Genomic DNA, 18,405 nt, shown 5'->3' with positions numbered 1-18,405 from the left:
TGCTTCTATGATTTGCAAAATGTAATTCTATAATCATGTGCAGTGCTTGTATGCATTCTCATGTGCATTCATTGTCATAAAGTATTCAGTGCATACAAACAATTTGATTTGTATACTCTTGGACTGTTACACACATGGTGTGTTTAGTTATGTTTAATTGTTTATCTTGTGTGTTTTGTTGTGTTTATCTTGTGTGTTTTGTTGTTTTGAAGCAGTATAGATGTAATAGCAGAATCTATCTTTGCAAATTGTATAGAAACAAGAATAATCTTTTCCTGAAAATGTTGACAATTTTATATAAAATACATACAGACAACATAAACTGGACAACATTCACCCTCAAATACAAGAAACCCAGGTGCTAGATGTAATAGCAGAATCTATCTTTGCAAATTGTATAGAAACAAGAAAAATACACACATTAACTGCTACAACATGCAAATTTTATATTTAAAAAACCAAGGTACCAATATTATTGAACAATATGAAACTTTTGATAAAATAAAATATATGTTATTCAGTTAGATACTTCAAGGGTTTCTTAACCTTTTTAAAGATGATCTCTGTTATCAAAAGTGTTATTTCAGTGAAGAAAATACAGCCAATTACCTCCAAAAGATGTTAAGAAGATTAAATTCAATCAGTTAAAAGGCATATTATTTAACAATTGATTCATTCAAATGATTACAATGTTTCAGGGATTTCATTTTTTTTAAAGAAAAAGGTAGTTAATGTATACACATTAATATTTATATTAATAATTTGAATATTAATATTTTCTGGTCTGGAGAATAATTATTCAATTGTAATTGATAAGTTAAGGAAGTGTACTATCATACTACTGAATGGAAAAGCAACACACTATATGTATAACGCACTGGTTTCTATTTTACAGAAACTTCAGTTTTTTTATTTACACTTCTTTTTATTGATGGTGATGATGCGTGGTACAAGCTGAGGTACAAGCAATATAAAATAGAATAACCTGTTGAAGAATAAATAATATTCACCAAACAGTGGTGAAGAGAGTGAATGCTGAATACCCAAAAGCATTTTAATAGGTTTGGAATGTTAATAAAGAACAAAATAATTGGCTGCTTACATCACTTCTTAAAACTCTTCTTACCTTCCCTAGTAAGCCTGACAAATAATTATTTTTGGCAGCAAATAAAAATAATATATGTAAAACTCTGAAATTTATTGAAATAAAATATCCATTCATACAAACCATTTTTTGAGAGTACTTAATTCTTTGTTATAGACCTCTTATTCTATGTAAATAAATGAAACCACTGTATAATGACAGAGTGATTCAAATAATGTCCTGGAACTTTCTAAATAATTAATGAGAATTAATTATTCTGCCCTAAAAGCAGCTGTCCCATGTTAATGGAGCTTCTTATATATTCTGGATTGCTAGGACAGGATATATATGTTGGTCAATAAGATAATTGTGATTGGAAAACAAGAGTCAAGGGGAGATTTACATAAAAATATGGACTAAATAGACCTTGGAAACTTCTTCTTCCATAAAGGAAGAGATAGATGTATTTATCCTCTAAATAAACAGTACATGAAGTAAAAATCACTTGTAATTGGTTCTACAACAATTTACAGTAGTGAATTTTTATACTGGAATTATAAACGGCTATTCCTTTTCTTCATTACCACAAATAATTAATACAGAGAAATCGTAGAATATGAATAAATAAAATAAAGTAAATATTTTCTGATTTTATAATTTTATTAATATTGTATTTCTATACATTTCTAATACAATATTATATTTTACTAATATTTATATCTCTACAATATTTATTGTCTTTGTCAATGAATTCATGAAACTAAACACATTTTGAATGATTAATCAGGCAACATGACATAACATAAAGTGGCATGGCCATTTATATCTAACAAGATCCCAAACCAGACTTCTAAGCACTTAAAAAATGGAGTATTTTCTCTCACCACCTTAAGCTTACAAAATGCAAGTTATATATCCATCCTTAAAAGTAACACTTTAATTACTCTACTCTCAAATATTGGCTAAATATTCCTATGGTGAACACCGTAGGTACAATAGGCTCCTATTGTACCTCATCCTATTGTACATATCACAGAAAAATATTGAATGGATAAAATTAATAGTCATGAAACAATGCATTATACAGACTGAATCTGCTTAGTAAGAGATGAATGTAAATATACATTATGCAAACTTGTGTAAATGCTAATACTAATACTTTAATGACAATACTAATACTTTAAATGCAAACATCAAAGAAATATACCAGGTTGTGAAAAATTACTATCTATTGAAAACTGAAGTCCTGCTTTAAAATTGTACCAGTTTGTACAGTAGTTCTGCTACTTCTTTTTTCATTAGTTATTTAGTACTAGATTGCTAAGTTGTTAGCCAAGACAGCTTATCATTATCTAGCTGTTTGAAGATTTAGTTTGGAAATAAAATATGGATTTTTGTAATAAAATTTGCATTTTTGAAAATGCCAAACCTTGCCAAGATTAAATTTTGTTCCTGTGTTATTAGTGTTTTTAAAGTGTTGTTAATTATAATATTACAAAAAGAGTAACAAAAAAGTAACATTTTTGCTAAGAGAATGTGATATACAAATACTTTAATATTAAGAATAATTGAGTAAAATATTACTTAGGTTAGCCAACTTGTAAGGCATTCTGCAAGTTTGGAAAAATGTAGTCCAAGAAGAAATAGCTCTAAAACTGCAACAAAGAATAAAGATATTCTAAAGGTTTTATGGACAAGCGTATATATTAGTCTGTGAAAATATATGAAATTGTTTAAAAATTAATAATGAAAAATAATAATTAATTAATATTAATATATTAATATTAATTAATTAATAATTAATCCAGAAAAATGTTTATTACATAGTACAGTTTATAATACATGGTCTCATAGAAATAATCCAGTCCTTATTGTAGTTGTAGTTTTTGGAATTTATCTGAAATGATCAGTAAGTGAAAGAAAAAATTAAAATAAATAATGCTGAACAAGAAGGAGAATCCTAATCTACACAAATTTTTTTTTGAATTGATGGAGCAATCCTTAAATTACCTGCCATGTGTAAACAGGCACAAATGTAATTACTTGTATTCAGAAATCATTTACCTACAAAAAGCACTTGAATCAACATGATATAAAATTCTGGCATCAGAATATCCTGCAAAGGAATAATGTGACCAAATTTTTTTAGAGGTAGAATGACAGAAGATGAGTAAATACTAATTACATCTAACTGTGGGGATTTATGGTTTTAAATGAATTTTGATTATGAAAATTCATTCTTCTACTATGATAGTATAACATACTATGCTATTACAGTGTGTAACAACTACATTTTTTTGACAGCAAAGTGATTGAACAACAGTCACAGAAATACTATAAAGATCACCGGAACTCACACATATGAAACTTTCCTTTTCAGATATTTTAAAAGATAAGCAAACACTATGAAACCAACCATACTTTATAAAAGCAATTAAAATTCTGATTCTATAGTGACATTAATTTCACCTAATGGGTAGTTACTTAATGTACCACTGCTGTTAACTTATTTTTTTACAATTTCTTCTGTATTCTTATTTTCTTCTGTATTCTTATTTCTTATTTTTTTACAATGATTTCTGTAAGGCTAATAAGAATGGATGTTCATGTAATGTATTTGAAACATTTTAAAATGTATAATGTAGCAAATACAATTTGCCAATGCTGATTGTATTTAATTTTGCTTTAGAGATGCATGGAAAAGAGGTATAATTAAGGCAGAAGCACAGAACATTGCAAGAAGATTAGAAGAAGCACCACCAAATCTGATGACACCTTCAATCTTTGCTAAGGTAAAAATTTTACCAAAGTATATTAAGTTGAATAAAAATGTTTAATCTTCTCTCCCTCTAATTAATTACATTTAATATGGAATGTAATTCCATTTAATTTCATATTAAATGTCATGTTTAAACTTGATAGATATAAAAAATGTGTAGATTTATTTTTGTTAATCTATTTAACAGAGAGAAAATATAGTCCAAATGTTAATTTTTCAAATAACTAGTTTTTAAAATATTTCTGTATTTTATCATAAGAGAGATGATCCCACTAATAATCTGTAAATAATAATTTAAACATGTAATTAAGTTATCATTCCCCTAAATTATAATTGTACTGAAAATCATTGTACAAAACTATGAACAGTGCACAGTCACCTTGTTTAGATTTCATTTATAAGCAGTACTACACATAATGATTTTTAAAATGACAAATTTGGATAATCTCTCTCTCTCTCTCTCTCTCTCTCTCTCTCTCTCTCTCTCTCTCTCTCTCTCTCTCTCTCTCTCTCCTCCCTCTCGCGCGCGCGTGTGTGTGTGTGTGTGTGTGTCCTTTATAATTGTCCTTAATAAAATTATTGTTACAGGCAATAACAGAGGGAATATAATATTATAGTTGTCAAAACACTGATATGTTGCCAGGAAAATGCTATTGCAGAATAATCACCATGAAAAAGTTGTTCTTTTGTCAGTTGTTTGGGTTAATGCATAGATTTCTCATTGTCTGGCATTGTTCCATTATGGCCTTTAGATAACTAAAACATAACTACATGTAACATGAACTACATATGATAACAGTTTATCACATTCTCTACTTTTTTACAGGTTAGCACTATAGTGAAAATTCAAATAGAGAAATTTACACTTACATTTCTGCCAAAATTTCATTGAAATTTGTTTTGTACATTTGTATAAAAAACAATCTCATATATACCTACTTACTAATACATATTCACATTTATTATTTTTTATTTTATTATTTTTGTCTACCTATGGTAAATACCACAACAAAGTGGTATTTTTAGACGGTCTGTTATGAGAAAAATCAGCACTGAAAATGATACCTATCATTTTAAACTCTATAAAGTCTAGCACCCAGCCCTAGACTTCATAATGACTTAATCCTGGAATTCTGTTGTATGTTTTATGAGCCAACTAGTCTGTTGCATATCAATGTTTCAAACTTAGCAAAATGCAGGTGGTATATAAACAGCCTTGTAACTGCATTCTCACTCTGTTAAAGAAAGTGGTTACATATTATCAATAATCTTAAGAGAGAACTGAATTGTTGGGCCATTCAAAAACTGATTCGTGTTAACCATAAACCATTGTACTGCTTTTGTACTTAAGGGTTGAGAATTTATTGTAAATGTACTACTTGTATGTTGTATATACATATACATATATATATACACAACATTGACCTTCAATTGTTTATTCTTGAGATGTTCCAGATACTGTAGATAATAGTGGAGTCTTTCCTGGTCCCAGAAATTTCATTTGTTGTTTTTTCTTGAGAGAGGTCCATTATTATAATCACTTTATAGGAAATCTTTGCACATTACTGTTTTTTTTGTTCATAATTTTTTGTCTTAAGCAGAAAAAAATGATTTTTATTAACCCTTCTAATGCCTTTATTTTTTGCTTTGTGTAATAATTAACCAATTTAGCTGTTTATGCTTTTCAATAAAAAAGAAAAAATTGATGAGAAAGTTATTTTAAAGAAAAGGATCCATTCTCTTACTTCTTTAAAAATTCTGTCACTCATTATACAAAATCTAATTTTATTATTCTTCATAAGCCTTGACTAAACACCGGAATGTGTAGTTTTCCACAATGTATTAAAACTAATTACAGAACCTACAACATCTACAACTTCTCTTGTAGGATACTGTACCATAACTAATGATTTTATAAAATAAATAAATTTTAGAAAAAACATAAATATTGAAACTATAAAATACTTTTTTTTAGGAATGTACTGAAATTGTGTGCCCATGTAAGGTACATGTTATTATAAGAGACAGAGATTATTTGGAAAATAAAAAAATGTCAGCATTTTTAGCAGTAGCACGAGGGTCATGTGAACCTCCCATTATGCTAGAACTGGGATACTGCGGTGGAAGAAAAGAAGAATCACCAATAATGTTAATAGGTAAAAATAAAGTACTAAGTGAATTTTTAAACTAATGCACATTCATAAAATGTCTTATAAATGGATAAAAATAATTCTGTAGCCTGATTGGGATTGCCAAATTTTAGTTTATTAATCATACTTATAAAGAAACATATGTATTCATCAGACCTCCAATCTGGGATTAGTGTAAAAATTAAACAAAATATCCATTGAGTACCAATATTAATATTAATGAATTGCTTAACATTAAAAGTGAATGTATAAATTAAATTACTGCATTACTTATAAACTGTAGACATCTTAGCTTCTTAGCTTATCTTGGCTTATCTTGATTTGCTGTTACAACTGGAAGCACATAAAGAAGCACCAAATTTACTCCCTCAATTTGTATCCCAAGAATTTGTGTAATTTCACAGAGGAAGCAGGAAGGGCTAAACGTTATGTTAGCCAAAACTCTAATGAATAGTTTTCTGACCTTTTTTTTATATGAACTTTATTCTTATTTTTTGACAACAGAATCATCTCCTGAGAGATGATTCTGAAGTGCAATTTGGAATAGCTCTATATTACACACTTGTTGACAAATCACTTGCACACAATAAATGATTCCTTTGTACAGAACTTTTTTTAAATTTATTTTTCTTCAGCAAAATAATATTTCTGCAGTGAAAGTAAATGAAAAATAACTTTAAGCTGGCACTGGCTTGACTGGTAAATGAAATTTGGTTGAAATAGAAAGAGTAGATATGAGTAGAGTAAGAAAGAGTAGATATGCAATTTACAAAGGGTATTGTACAATTTACTATTTATAAGTAGTAATAAGAAAGTAGCAGCCATTAGCAATTTAAGAAAGTCTGCAACAAACTTGACAGGTTTTATTTTCAGACAACAAGAAATTTTCTAGTTTAGGTTGGACTATAAAAATGTCCCAAAATTATCTTTGATGGTTATGGAGGGAGGTTCCATAGCTGCATAGCTGCATGTTGTACAATCTCTGCATCTAAGTGCGTGCAGGTTGTAAAACCTGCACTTCACCATGCTCAGACTTTTTCTGCACCCTTGCCACTTCTTACTTCAGCTTATGACTAATCGAAGGATGACTGGTGTTTTTGGCCTTTTCAGATGTCTCCTTAACATCTTTACATACAACATTCATCGGTACCTGCAACTTTGCAGGTTAAACTGGTTCTTTTTGCTGAAGAGTCCATCCTAGTGTCTATGATTCTGTCAATCATAACAGGAAGGTTTGACGCAAGAACAGAAAGCAACTGCTTCACTTGTATTGTTGAAACAGATCGGGATATGAATCTGATATACTCAGAACCCTGGTTAGCTAGTTATATGTATTGTGTACTTATGTACAGCTGTTACTGCCCTGGATGTGGATTGTAGATGGTATGTTCCTTTAAACATAGATGTTCCTATTAAACATATTTAAAGTAGATATTCCTTGAAACATATGTTCCTTTAAACATAGATGGTATTTACTTAATTATTCAAATGAATAGTTAAAATTGTCGACAAACTTGATAAAAAATTTTTAATAAAACTGTATGATGAAAGTAATCAGAATGCATAATCGACAGGAAGTAATGTTACCACTTTTTTTATTTTTAATTAAACAGGTAAAGGTATGACATTTAATAGTGGTGGACTATGTTTGAAGAAATGTGATAAAATGCCACTATATAGAGCGGATATGGCAGGAGCTGCTGTCATAGTTGGAGTCATGAAAGCAATAGCACAAATGAATTTACCAATTAATGTTAATGGTAACACTAATTTTCATTTTTTTAAATTGTAACTTTTAAGTTTATCTTGTATTATAATAAAATTATGTTTAAACTTTACAAAAATGTTTGGCAAACAGTTCTCTAACACATAGTATTAGATTTATTGATACATCATGAGTGCATTGTAGTAATAAGGAGAATTTTGTTATACAATAAGTAAAATATGGTAGGAGGAAGATGCTAGCACACTTGTGTAACTATGTAATGAAGTGTCCTATTGTTCACACTATCTAAATTGTCCAGCAGCATTTCCCAATGTAGATCTGGGTTATCTGTCATTGAAATACTGACTTCTAAGTGACAAAACAAGATTTTTTAATGTGATGTGACTATTTCTATCTGTAGTTCGCATCATATGATTGATTGGCAGATCTACATTTTGCAAGACTTAAAACATTTTAAGGTCACAAATAAATAATCCCAAATCATATCTACAGTTTCAAAATTAAATTTCATTCTTTTAAAAGTTAGTCTTAATCATACGATTAAAACAAGAATGTTTGCATCCAATGTACATACCATACCTTCATTCTTAAATTATATTCTAATAACATTTTTAAGATTACATTAATTTTACTTAAAAAAAAAATTGTTATCCTTAGGGGTCCTAGCAAAATCATCAGGTAGCACAGTATCAGTGATATTACAACAGAGCAAAAACTAAAACGAAATTGAAAATGGAGAGAATAACATAAAATTTGCTTTAAGTCTCTTTAAAGATTAAGAATTTCAGTATCACAGATAGTGATAATGATACTTGAGTCCTAGAAATCATAACTATTCATTCAAGCTAATGTAAAACATAATTAAAGATAAACATCAGGAATGAGCAGGTTTGTTACTCCATAGATAATTTAAACATTTGTCAGGATAGATAAGAAAAAACCATTTTACAAACATTTCAAATATTTGTTTCATAGTGTGTATTAAATTTATATATTAACTTACCTAGTTTTTAAAATAAATTTTGAACTTTTTGACTGTTCTATGAAGTTTATAAAAGAACAGTCAAAAAGTTCAAAATTTATTTTAAAAACTACGTAAAGTTAATATATAAATGTAATATACACTAAGAAACAAATATTTGAAATAATAGTAAAACAAATACACAAAAGTGCTAAATTAATACTGATCATTTCCTGCCAAATAAACTTTTGGAAGTACTTAGCAGCAGCACTGGATTTAATTCATCACTGGAGCTGCTGGTGATTACTAGAGCACTTAAGCTACCATAGCTGAAGTGCTCTATGTATGTGGTGGTGCCTATGCATTTTTCATTATAAATTATAAAGTCTGTTAAATCTTTGTTTTTAATGCTAATTTAAAATTTGCATGTTTTGGTTAATGTCTTTATGTAACGTGTTTTTCATAATACGCAAAAATTTTGTTCTGATATGTGTGCAGTGTCTGCAACTTTGTTTTTTTATGTCCATCCAGTGTATTAAAAACAATTAATATATTGTACAATGACATGCTTAACAAGGTAACTGTTTTAAGATTAGTCATTAACAATAGTGATATGCTACATGTTACTGAAGATGATATTTCTAATTACCTTCAAAAGGTCCTTTGGAAGTTAAATTTTGAAAAAGTCAAAATAACACTTCCTGTTTGACAAATGAATTGAGTGATAATCTTTCAAATAAGAAATTTGTGAATTTCTTAAAAAAATAGCCCCTTCTCATAAGTCAGTGTTATTCTGTCTCATATACACTCTGTTGCCTAGTTTGATAGAGCATTAGATGCACTTTTTTTCAAATCCAAAAGATAAAAAAATAGTACAATACAATATTTATTTAGAGCAGTACAAAAAAAAATACTGATGTAATGTAACCTGCAAAGGTAGAAGAATAAGAATCAGCTAATTATACTGAAAGGAATAACAGAGAACCACTGTCAAATATTATAGTTATGCATGCCTTGGGCAACAAATGGATATAATTTTAAGTAGATTTTTGCATCTTTTCTGTTTATATTTGTTTGATGAAGTAACATAATTTGTTTTTAATTTCAGCATTAATACCACTATGTGAGAACATGCCATCTGGTATGTCATTAATGCCAGGAGATGTTTTACTAGGAATGAATGGTAAAACAATTAGAATTGAAAGTCCTGAACAAAATGGTAGAGTAATATTAACTGATGCTCTTTATTACTGTCAAACATATAAACCTTATTTGGTTATAACAATAGGAACATTTTCAAGTAAGAAATATTAAACATATTCTATAATTACAAATTTATTTTAAGTAATTTATCAACTATTTGAATACTTTGGGGTTGAATTTTATCTTAAATGCATTAATAAGAATGAAGAAGTAACAAAAAATAAATAAAAATTATAAATAACTAAACAGTTTCAGTTTAAAAACTAATAATTTGATTTGTGTTCTGATAAGTTAACAGAATTGGTTTGAAAAACCCTATATCAATTTAAACTTTAATATTTTCCAGTCATTATGATTTAATAGGTATAATGATGTTAATCAACTTACCTCCTAATTTCAGCCTTGGTACTTTTCATGGTAATGATTAATATACTTGAAAAGACATCACACATCAACATCTAACCAAATGGTGGTGTCAAGTTTTTTTGGTTTGGAATCATACCATCAGACATTTGTAAGTCCCCTCCATCCCATTAGAGCTAACTTCGGAAAAATTTGGACAAATATGTGTCCAGAGGTTCAGTTCCCTTTGTCTTAATTGATGGCTCCTAGTCTTTTCACGTGACCAAATTTTAATATTTCAATAATCCAACAGTTATTCTTTAATTTTCTTTTTACCTTCAGAAAAAAGTTAAATGGTAACAATACTGAAGGAGGTTCAAACCCTACTGCATCTTGGTGGCCGCTAGGTAAAAAAAAGTAGCCCTCCTCAAAAAAAAGTATGGACTTTTCCGTTTCCTTAGATCATTTGTCAAGAGGGAAGCAAGGTTACTTGTTCTGCCCCCCCAAAGTCTATTTACCACTCTACCAGCCCTCAACTAACAATACTTAAAACATTTCAATACTCATTTTTTTTCCAAACAATTCCACAATCTGAAAAAATTAAAAAGAAATTGTGTCAAAGAGGTTCAAATCCTCTTCCAGACAAAGGGCCTCTACCAACAATCTATTCTATTGACAAAAATTTTAGTAATGCAATATTTCAACTTTCTTTTTCAGAATTTACCCTACTTCCCCCCCCACAAATATATATATTTATATGTACATAAAATTTTTTATAAATTTTGTTTTCTCAGTAATTTAGATCCTCTTGCCTTCAGCAGCATTATCCAGATTTAATTAAATGTATCTTATTTTATACATTTTATTAAATGTATCTTTTCCAACGTATTGGTTCTTGAGGTCCTTTATGTGAATAGTATTGTATGAAAGTTAACACACCCAAATGATATTCTAGGTCCTTTCCCACAGGCTTCTCAATAATAAAAGTTTTTATTGTATTCAAAACTTCATTTTTCAAATAAAATATTTAGTTTTTCAACAATAAATTTTAATTTTAAAAACTTTAGGAGGGGCAAGGAATTCCCCTTGCCCTCCTAAGTCTTAATATTAATTATTTCCTGCGTTCAGTTACAGATGTTTATCAAAACTACTATTTTTGAATGTGAATAAAAGCACTAAGTGGTGTCAAAGAAGACTTAATGCTCTTCCCCAGACCCAATAAAAATATTATTGCAGTTTGAAGTACATACAAATAAGTTTAATATATGCACAAAATAATAAAGGTAAACCTTTTGGTTAACTGTGTACTTCTCAATAAAGTCTTGCATATCTTAGTATTTGAAGAAACTGATGCAAATAAGTCCATTTTGTATATTAAGTTTTTTCTTGTGTAACAACAGTATCAGTTTAAAACTTGGATGGAAAGTTTTATCATAAACCATGGTTTGGTGCAATTCTCAATTCCTTTGTATTTTGTACTAACCTTTTAACCTCAATATATTTACTATAATTTACATCTTCAATTATTTTGTTTTAAATATACTAATCGAAATTTCTGTGTAGCCTTTCTCTAAATATAGCCTTTTTCTAAATATTCCTTGTTAACCAAATTAAGTGAACCTAATTGTCTAAATACATGGACAAACTTGTTTGTTCTTTATGAGAATATTTCACAAATTACATTCCTCTGCAGTTCATCTTAAGACCCTGTTCATTCAAAATTTTATTGATATACCTAATTTTCACCATTTCTCTGTAATAGTACATTATAAAGGAATGGTTCTTTAAATCATTTCAAAGGTATGCAACACCTATGAATGAGCATGTTACATATTCTTTACCTTTGTGTTTTCTGATTGTACACATTTCCTGGCCATAAAACACTAGGCCACTCTTCCTAATTCTTTCTATTAGAAATATATTCGATATTGGCATCAGTTAATAAAAATGTTATCTTCTAGACAAATAAATTTAACTCAATCACTGCTTTATTCAATGTGACAATTATCTTTTTTATCCTCTACTTTCATTCTGATATACAAGTGCATTTATAACAGATAGGATGTATAGGGGTGTATGTTTTAAATTATTTTATTAGACATTGTTTCAGAGCTATTTTTAATTATTTTTTTACACCCTTCAAATTACAGATATTGCTTGCTGATACACTGCAGGTGTAGTAAAATTTTCAGATTACAATCGATACAATTTATTTTAAAAGTTAATTTTAAATATATTGAAAATTTTCAGTGGCTAGGGTCATTAGCCCCTAATAAATCTCAATTGCCTTGGAACGCAGCATAACTTCAGTCAACATTTGTTTTACCTCTTTCTTTTTTTTTATAGCTGACATGTGGCAAGCACTGGCAACCTCAGCAACTGGAGTATTTTCAACGTGTGAAAAAGTATGGGAATTAATGAATTATTCTGGTTCAGAAAGTGGAGACAGAGTATGGCGTTTCCCACTCTGGAAACATTTTACATGGAAAGTTACAGGTAAATTAAATGTTTTTACTTAATAAATACAAAATTATAAAAATTCTAAGGTTGAAATTTTAACAATTTTGTCAGGTTCTCCCTTTCTTTTCTATTTCTGTTTAGCCTCCAGAATCACTGTAAGGTATTATACTTCAGAGAATGAATGAGGATGATTGTATGAATGTAAATGAAATGTAGTCTTGTATATTCTCAGGTCGACCGTTCCTGAGATATGTGGTAAATTAAACCTGACCAACAAAGAACACCATTATCCATGATCTAGTATTCAAATCCTTTACTAGGATTTGAACCTTAGAACTTTCGGCTTTGAAATCAACTGATTTGCATTGAAAACACTAGACCTTTTCCCTACTATTAACATTAATAATATCTAACACTGGTTAGATTCTCCATACTATTAACATTTCTTACTGCCACAAAACTTTGATATTTGTTTCATTGAACTTACCTTCCTTCAGAAAAGCAAACTCTGGTTATAATGGTGAGTACAAATAAAAATTGTTTTTTTGCAATCTGTTTCCAATCTAGAAGAAAAATATTCACTGTGTATGAGATCTGAGAGTGCTTAAAAACAGTCATACTCCTTATGATAATATTCTGTATAATACATTTTATTGTACTGAACTGATCTTTATGAATATGAGATTATGCGTACTACCATAAAACACAGGTGAACTTATTGCTGTTTATTTTAATTCTGAAGACATAAGGATGACTTATGTGCTAATTCAGAAAGAAAACCCAAGGGGAAAATGGAGCAATAAGAAAAATCAAGATTTTATTGATGATTTTAATGAATATATTCTTAGAAAAACAAAAATTGTTGTACCCACTTTTAAAAAATATCTATTTAAGAATATTTTTCTAGGAAAGAATAGTTTTTTATGTTGCACTAAATCATAAGTGAAAGTACTTGAAAATGGGAATGTTAATTATTAATATACACAGGATAAATTTAATTACAAAGTCAGAAGTATTATTTACATAGCATTAAAACTACCTTGTGCTTATTAAAGATTATGTAAATCTGGGAAAGACATCTATTTTAAGATGGTTATGGTCGACAAAAATACGACTGAATTTTATGGTATTTGTGTATGTATAGTATAAGAAATCCAAAATTTGTTAAGCTGATATTTTTAATCAGGAAAAGACAGTCATTCATATAACCAAATCTTTTTGATTACATAGAGATTACCCAAATGCAAAACTAGTACCAATCTGTAAAGAGAGTTAGGATTTACCTCAAAATAATTACTTTATAAATTTGTTATAAAACATTTACCAACGGTTATTTTTTTAAATTACAAAATATTCACAAGAATCACAGATTGTATATTAAAATGCGATAGTACATTATATCAGATGTAAGTAAACAGTCGTTTTATTTAACAATCAATTATGAAACCCATATGTTAAGAAATACATTGTTTTTAAAGAATATATTACCAGTTGATCTCTTTGTCTATGAAAATCGTTCTAGCCACTGGTTCATTAGATACCCTCCCTTATTTCAGTTATATAAAATAAATTGCATAAAACTGTACGCTGATAAAAATTATAAAAAGAATAAGACCAAATTAACAACCAGGAATCTAACCAGTTAACAATGGTTGAAAAAAGTAAAAACATCACCTAGCAAATTTAAGTGAGCATTTATTGAAGAAAAAAGAAAAAAACCATGTGGAAAATTGGAGTTTGGAACACTAATGTGTAAGCAAATGATAGTGAAAAATATGGATGAAGAAACATCTTTGAAAAAAAACAGTGAAAGACAGAGTAGATAATTTAGGTGAAGAATGTTTTTTGAAAAGTAAATTTTTTTCTAAATCATTTAAAAAAAATTTTAGTAGATTTAGTTAGTAGTTGATATAAAATATAAAAAAATGAATTCATGAAAAAAATATAAAAGGACCAAACTAAATTCATGAATGAAAAGAGATTACCAGTATTTTGGATAGTTAGGTTAATGTAGCAAGCAGTTGGTGGCCGTATTATTAAAATAAAATAATGAATACATTTTTCAAATTTCAGATTTAACTAATAAATTAATCATTTCTTAATTACTTCTATTTCAGATTACTTGTCCGTTGACACTAGTAATGTTGGTAAAGGTAGAGGTGGTGATGCTTTAAGAGCTGCTGCATTTCTGCTGGTAATTAAATATTTTATATTAAAATTTGAAAATATATACAGTAAACCCTGGATTATCCGAACTTATAATACATAGTAGGCCTTATAATCCAAACTAATGCATAGGCCTATGCTGTGCTGTTGTACATATTAGATTCTGAACAATGCTTTATTGCTCTTTATTTAACAGAGAGCTATAAAATAACACAGTATACATATTCTTATTTCCTTTTAATTCTCAGAAATAATATTATTTCACACAATCTGTAGTGTGCCACCACACAATCTGTACTGTGTGTTTATAGTTTGTGTATGCCTTTCATGAAAAAATTCGTGTAGATACAGGTTTTAATAAACAAATTTTGTTTATTATCTCTGCAAACAAACATTCTGTAATATGAAAATAAACTGAGATGAAATAGGTTTTTTGTTTGATGATTCATAAGTTCATTATAGCCCGGATAACAATCGATTTTAGTCAGTCGTATTGCCTAGTCAGCCAGTAACCTCTTGACTGTGATACTGCAAGTGTTAAGGAACAAATTTTCAATACTCGACTGTATTTTGTTGAGTCGTTTCATATTTTTTTTTTTTTTAAATGTGTGGCAAAACAATGAGAAAGCATGCATGTCATTCTTACTTAGCCGAAAAATATAAATTTATTGAAAGCATAGATCGTGGAGCATCGTTGTAATGACTGAATATGGGGTAGGAAACTGTAACATTTCAAGTATAAAATCTAACAGGAAAAATAAGTTGTTTTCCAAACATGGATTCGTGAAATCAAAAAAACCTCTGAAACCGGTAAAAGTTTGAAAACCGCTGGAAATGTGAATCTAGAAGACGCTGTTTGTAAGTGGTATCTATAGCAAAGGTGTGTGCAGGAGTTCCAATTCAGGGTACTGAACTAAAGCGTCCTGCTGAGAGGCTTGCGGAACACTTATCAATAGAAAATTTGAATGCGAATGACTGATGACTGTGACGTTTACGAAACCGCCTCGTAAGCAGCAATGTTAAATTGCATGGCTAAACCTTTAAGTGCAGACACAGAAAGCGTTGCTCAATTTCGGGAAAAACTTCATCAAATAATTATCAAGGAAGGACACAAGAAATCATAAATAAAAATGGCAACGAGACAGGTTTATTCTGGAAAACTTTTCCCGAAAACACTTAGGCTTTTAAAAATGAAAAACGCGCACACACAGTCATAAAAAATCGAAGCAAAGATCCTCGCTTTTGTATGCAAATTCGGCGGATAGCCACCGACTAACATCAAAGATTGTTGGAATATCGGAAAAACCACGAAAAATAAAATAAAATAAAATGCCCGTTCATTATTATACATCAATAAACGCATGATTTATGCAAAGTATTTTTTTGTCTTTGTTTCATGAAAAGCTTGTACACGAAGTGTGTATAGGTTTCAAACATATAACATCTAAGAAGACATAAAGGCATTAATCTTACAAAATAATTGCCCAACTCATCCGGACCCATTAGAAAGTCGTGACTGGAAGAATATTGCCGCCTAATACAAGCTCTCTTACCCAGCCAATGGATCTGGGAGTATAGCTAAAAAACTGATATACTGAAAGAAATAGTTAGACGAGGTGTTTGTTATTTTGGAAGAAGATTGTGATTAAATTATTAATGACATCCGCGGGAAGCGGACACTGAAAAACAGATTCGTACAACATAAAATCTGCAGTTATAACTTTTTAGAGGCCTGGACGTCTGTAAAAATTAGAACTCTTCAGAATGCTTGGAAAAAAACTGCTTGCAATACAGAAACGGAGATAGATTTTCGACCACTAGAAGTGGAAGACTTTTATGGGATTTTAAAAGAAGCTGTGAGAGAAGAATGTGACTGATGTAAGAAACTGGCTTGAGAGTGACGAAGGTGATTCCGGAATGCAAGTGCTTAGCGAAAAGAAGGTAGCAGATGAAGTGATAGCAATTAAGTAAAATAACAAAGATTGTGATACCGAGAGCGATGAAAGTGATAAGAAAATTTATAGAAAATGTCAATACAAACAACTGTTTGTGCACGTAGGCTGACGTCTGGCTTACCTCGCTATTAACTATCCTGAACAACTCGTGACAATGTACTGCATACTACGTAAGTATACAGAGCTATACGAGATGTTTTGGTAATGGAACGGCTATCTAACTGTTAGACAAGTCCTATCAGTCTCTCGTACGCAGTGTGCACAGCTGTACGCCGGCATCTATATTACTGTATACTTGATAAGTCTACCACATTTTCGGAATTAATAATTCGTTCCTCCTCGCAATCCATTGTTCTAAAACCAATATTGCTTTAAGAAAAGCTTCTTTCCGAGATTTTTTGAACAGTATAGAACTTTATTTAGAAGCTTTTAAAAATTCCTCAGTCATCAAAACTTTTCGGTAACCGAATCGGTTCCACCATTTGGATCCGGTAATCGAGGTTTTACTGTAATTCAGTTTTATAATTATGTATAAATAATGTGAAAAAAACCAGCCATATGTGCATAGTCATGATAACTTTTTATATATAAAGTTGTATGTTACAAAGTCATGATGAAAATGATTATTATTTTTTTTAAATATTTTCTATAAGTTTACTGGTTTAGGGGGGGGGGGTATTATGCAACTTTTACATTATTTATTTGTAGTACCTTTTAACTAGTTGAATACTTGGTTCATTAATACTCACAAATTGTTATCCTGTGTAAGTTGGATAATTTTTTTTGAGTTCTTTCTTCAAAATTCTGTATTAATTTTTTTTCTTAAATTTTTACGGGCATAGACTACTAAGGTCATTAGCCCTCGTCACGTTCTTAGAAAGAAATTAGTATCACCATCAGGATCGTCATATGTAAGGGTGTAAAGGGCCCTTACATTTTATTTAAAAGCTACTACACAGAACATTAAAACACAAATAACAAAGACAAGCACAACACTTACGGAGTGTAAAGGCCCCGATATTAAAATTTGAGATAAAGTTATCAATACCATTATCTTCTTCTACCTGTCTCGATTATTTTAGCACCCTCCGGGCGACCAGAACCGCCGTTAAGCAGAATATCAGTCGCACCAGGATGCCGTGGCAGTTGACTCTCCATATAAACAGGCTACAGGCATGCATTGCGCCCACCCATAGCCTCGCGCCCTCAGTCCACCCTTGAGGGCCCCCATGCCAACATTGGACACACCCCGACTCACTGCTCTTGAATGCAGACAAGCCAGGGTGGCCTAGGCAAGAGGGCTACCTCTCGTCACTATACGTGCCACGCTTCGAGACTCCCATATATAGATGAAACTACCTCTTAGAGGCTCTTTAACACAGCTTTAAAATTTCCATTTTTATAGAATTTTAAGAAGTCCACTGGCGTGTAAATATGCAACTATTTTTCTTTCATTTCCATTAGCTAAATCAGCAGTAATATCATTTCTTAGACGGAACCTCTTTCTGAGGTCCTCATATATTGTACACTCTTCTATTAGATGCTTAATTGTAATTGTTTTATTGCAAACACCGCACAT

General features: G+C 29.9%; 1 protein-coding gene across 1 annotated transcript in view; it reads left to right on the top strand.

The window, feature by feature from the left end:
• Window positions 1-18,405, top strand: part of LOC142325685 (cytosol aminopeptidase-like) — a 32,368-nt gene that overhangs the window by 6,090 nt on the left and 7,873 nt on the right. The window contains exons 4-9 of the mRNA XM_075367716.1: window positions 3,774-3,876; window positions 5,839-6,019; window positions 7,627-7,773; window positions 9,809-10,000; window positions 12,592-12,741; window positions 14,823-14,899. Of these exons, the coding sequence (XP_075223831.1) occupies window positions 3,774-3,876; window positions 5,839-6,019; window positions 7,627-7,773; window positions 9,809-10,000; window positions 12,592-12,741; window positions 14,823-14,899 (850 nt within the window). The remainder of the gene's footprint in view (window positions 1-3,773; window positions 3,877-5,838; window positions 6,020-7,626; window positions 7,774-9,808; window positions 10,001-12,591; window positions 12,742-14,822; window positions 14,900-18,405) is intronic.

Source organism: Lycorma delicatula, chromosome 5, assembly GCF_047948215.1.
Source record: "Lycorma delicatula isolate Av1 chromosome 5, ASM4794821v1, whole genome shotgun sequence".
In the NCBI taxonomy this organism is placed as follows: domain Eukaryota; kingdom Metazoa; phylum Arthropoda; class Insecta; order Hemiptera; family Fulgoridae; genus Lycorma; species Lycorma delicatula.
The sequence above is the reverse complement of the archived record's forward strand: the minus strand, read 5'-3'. Positions and strand labels throughout refer to the sequence as shown.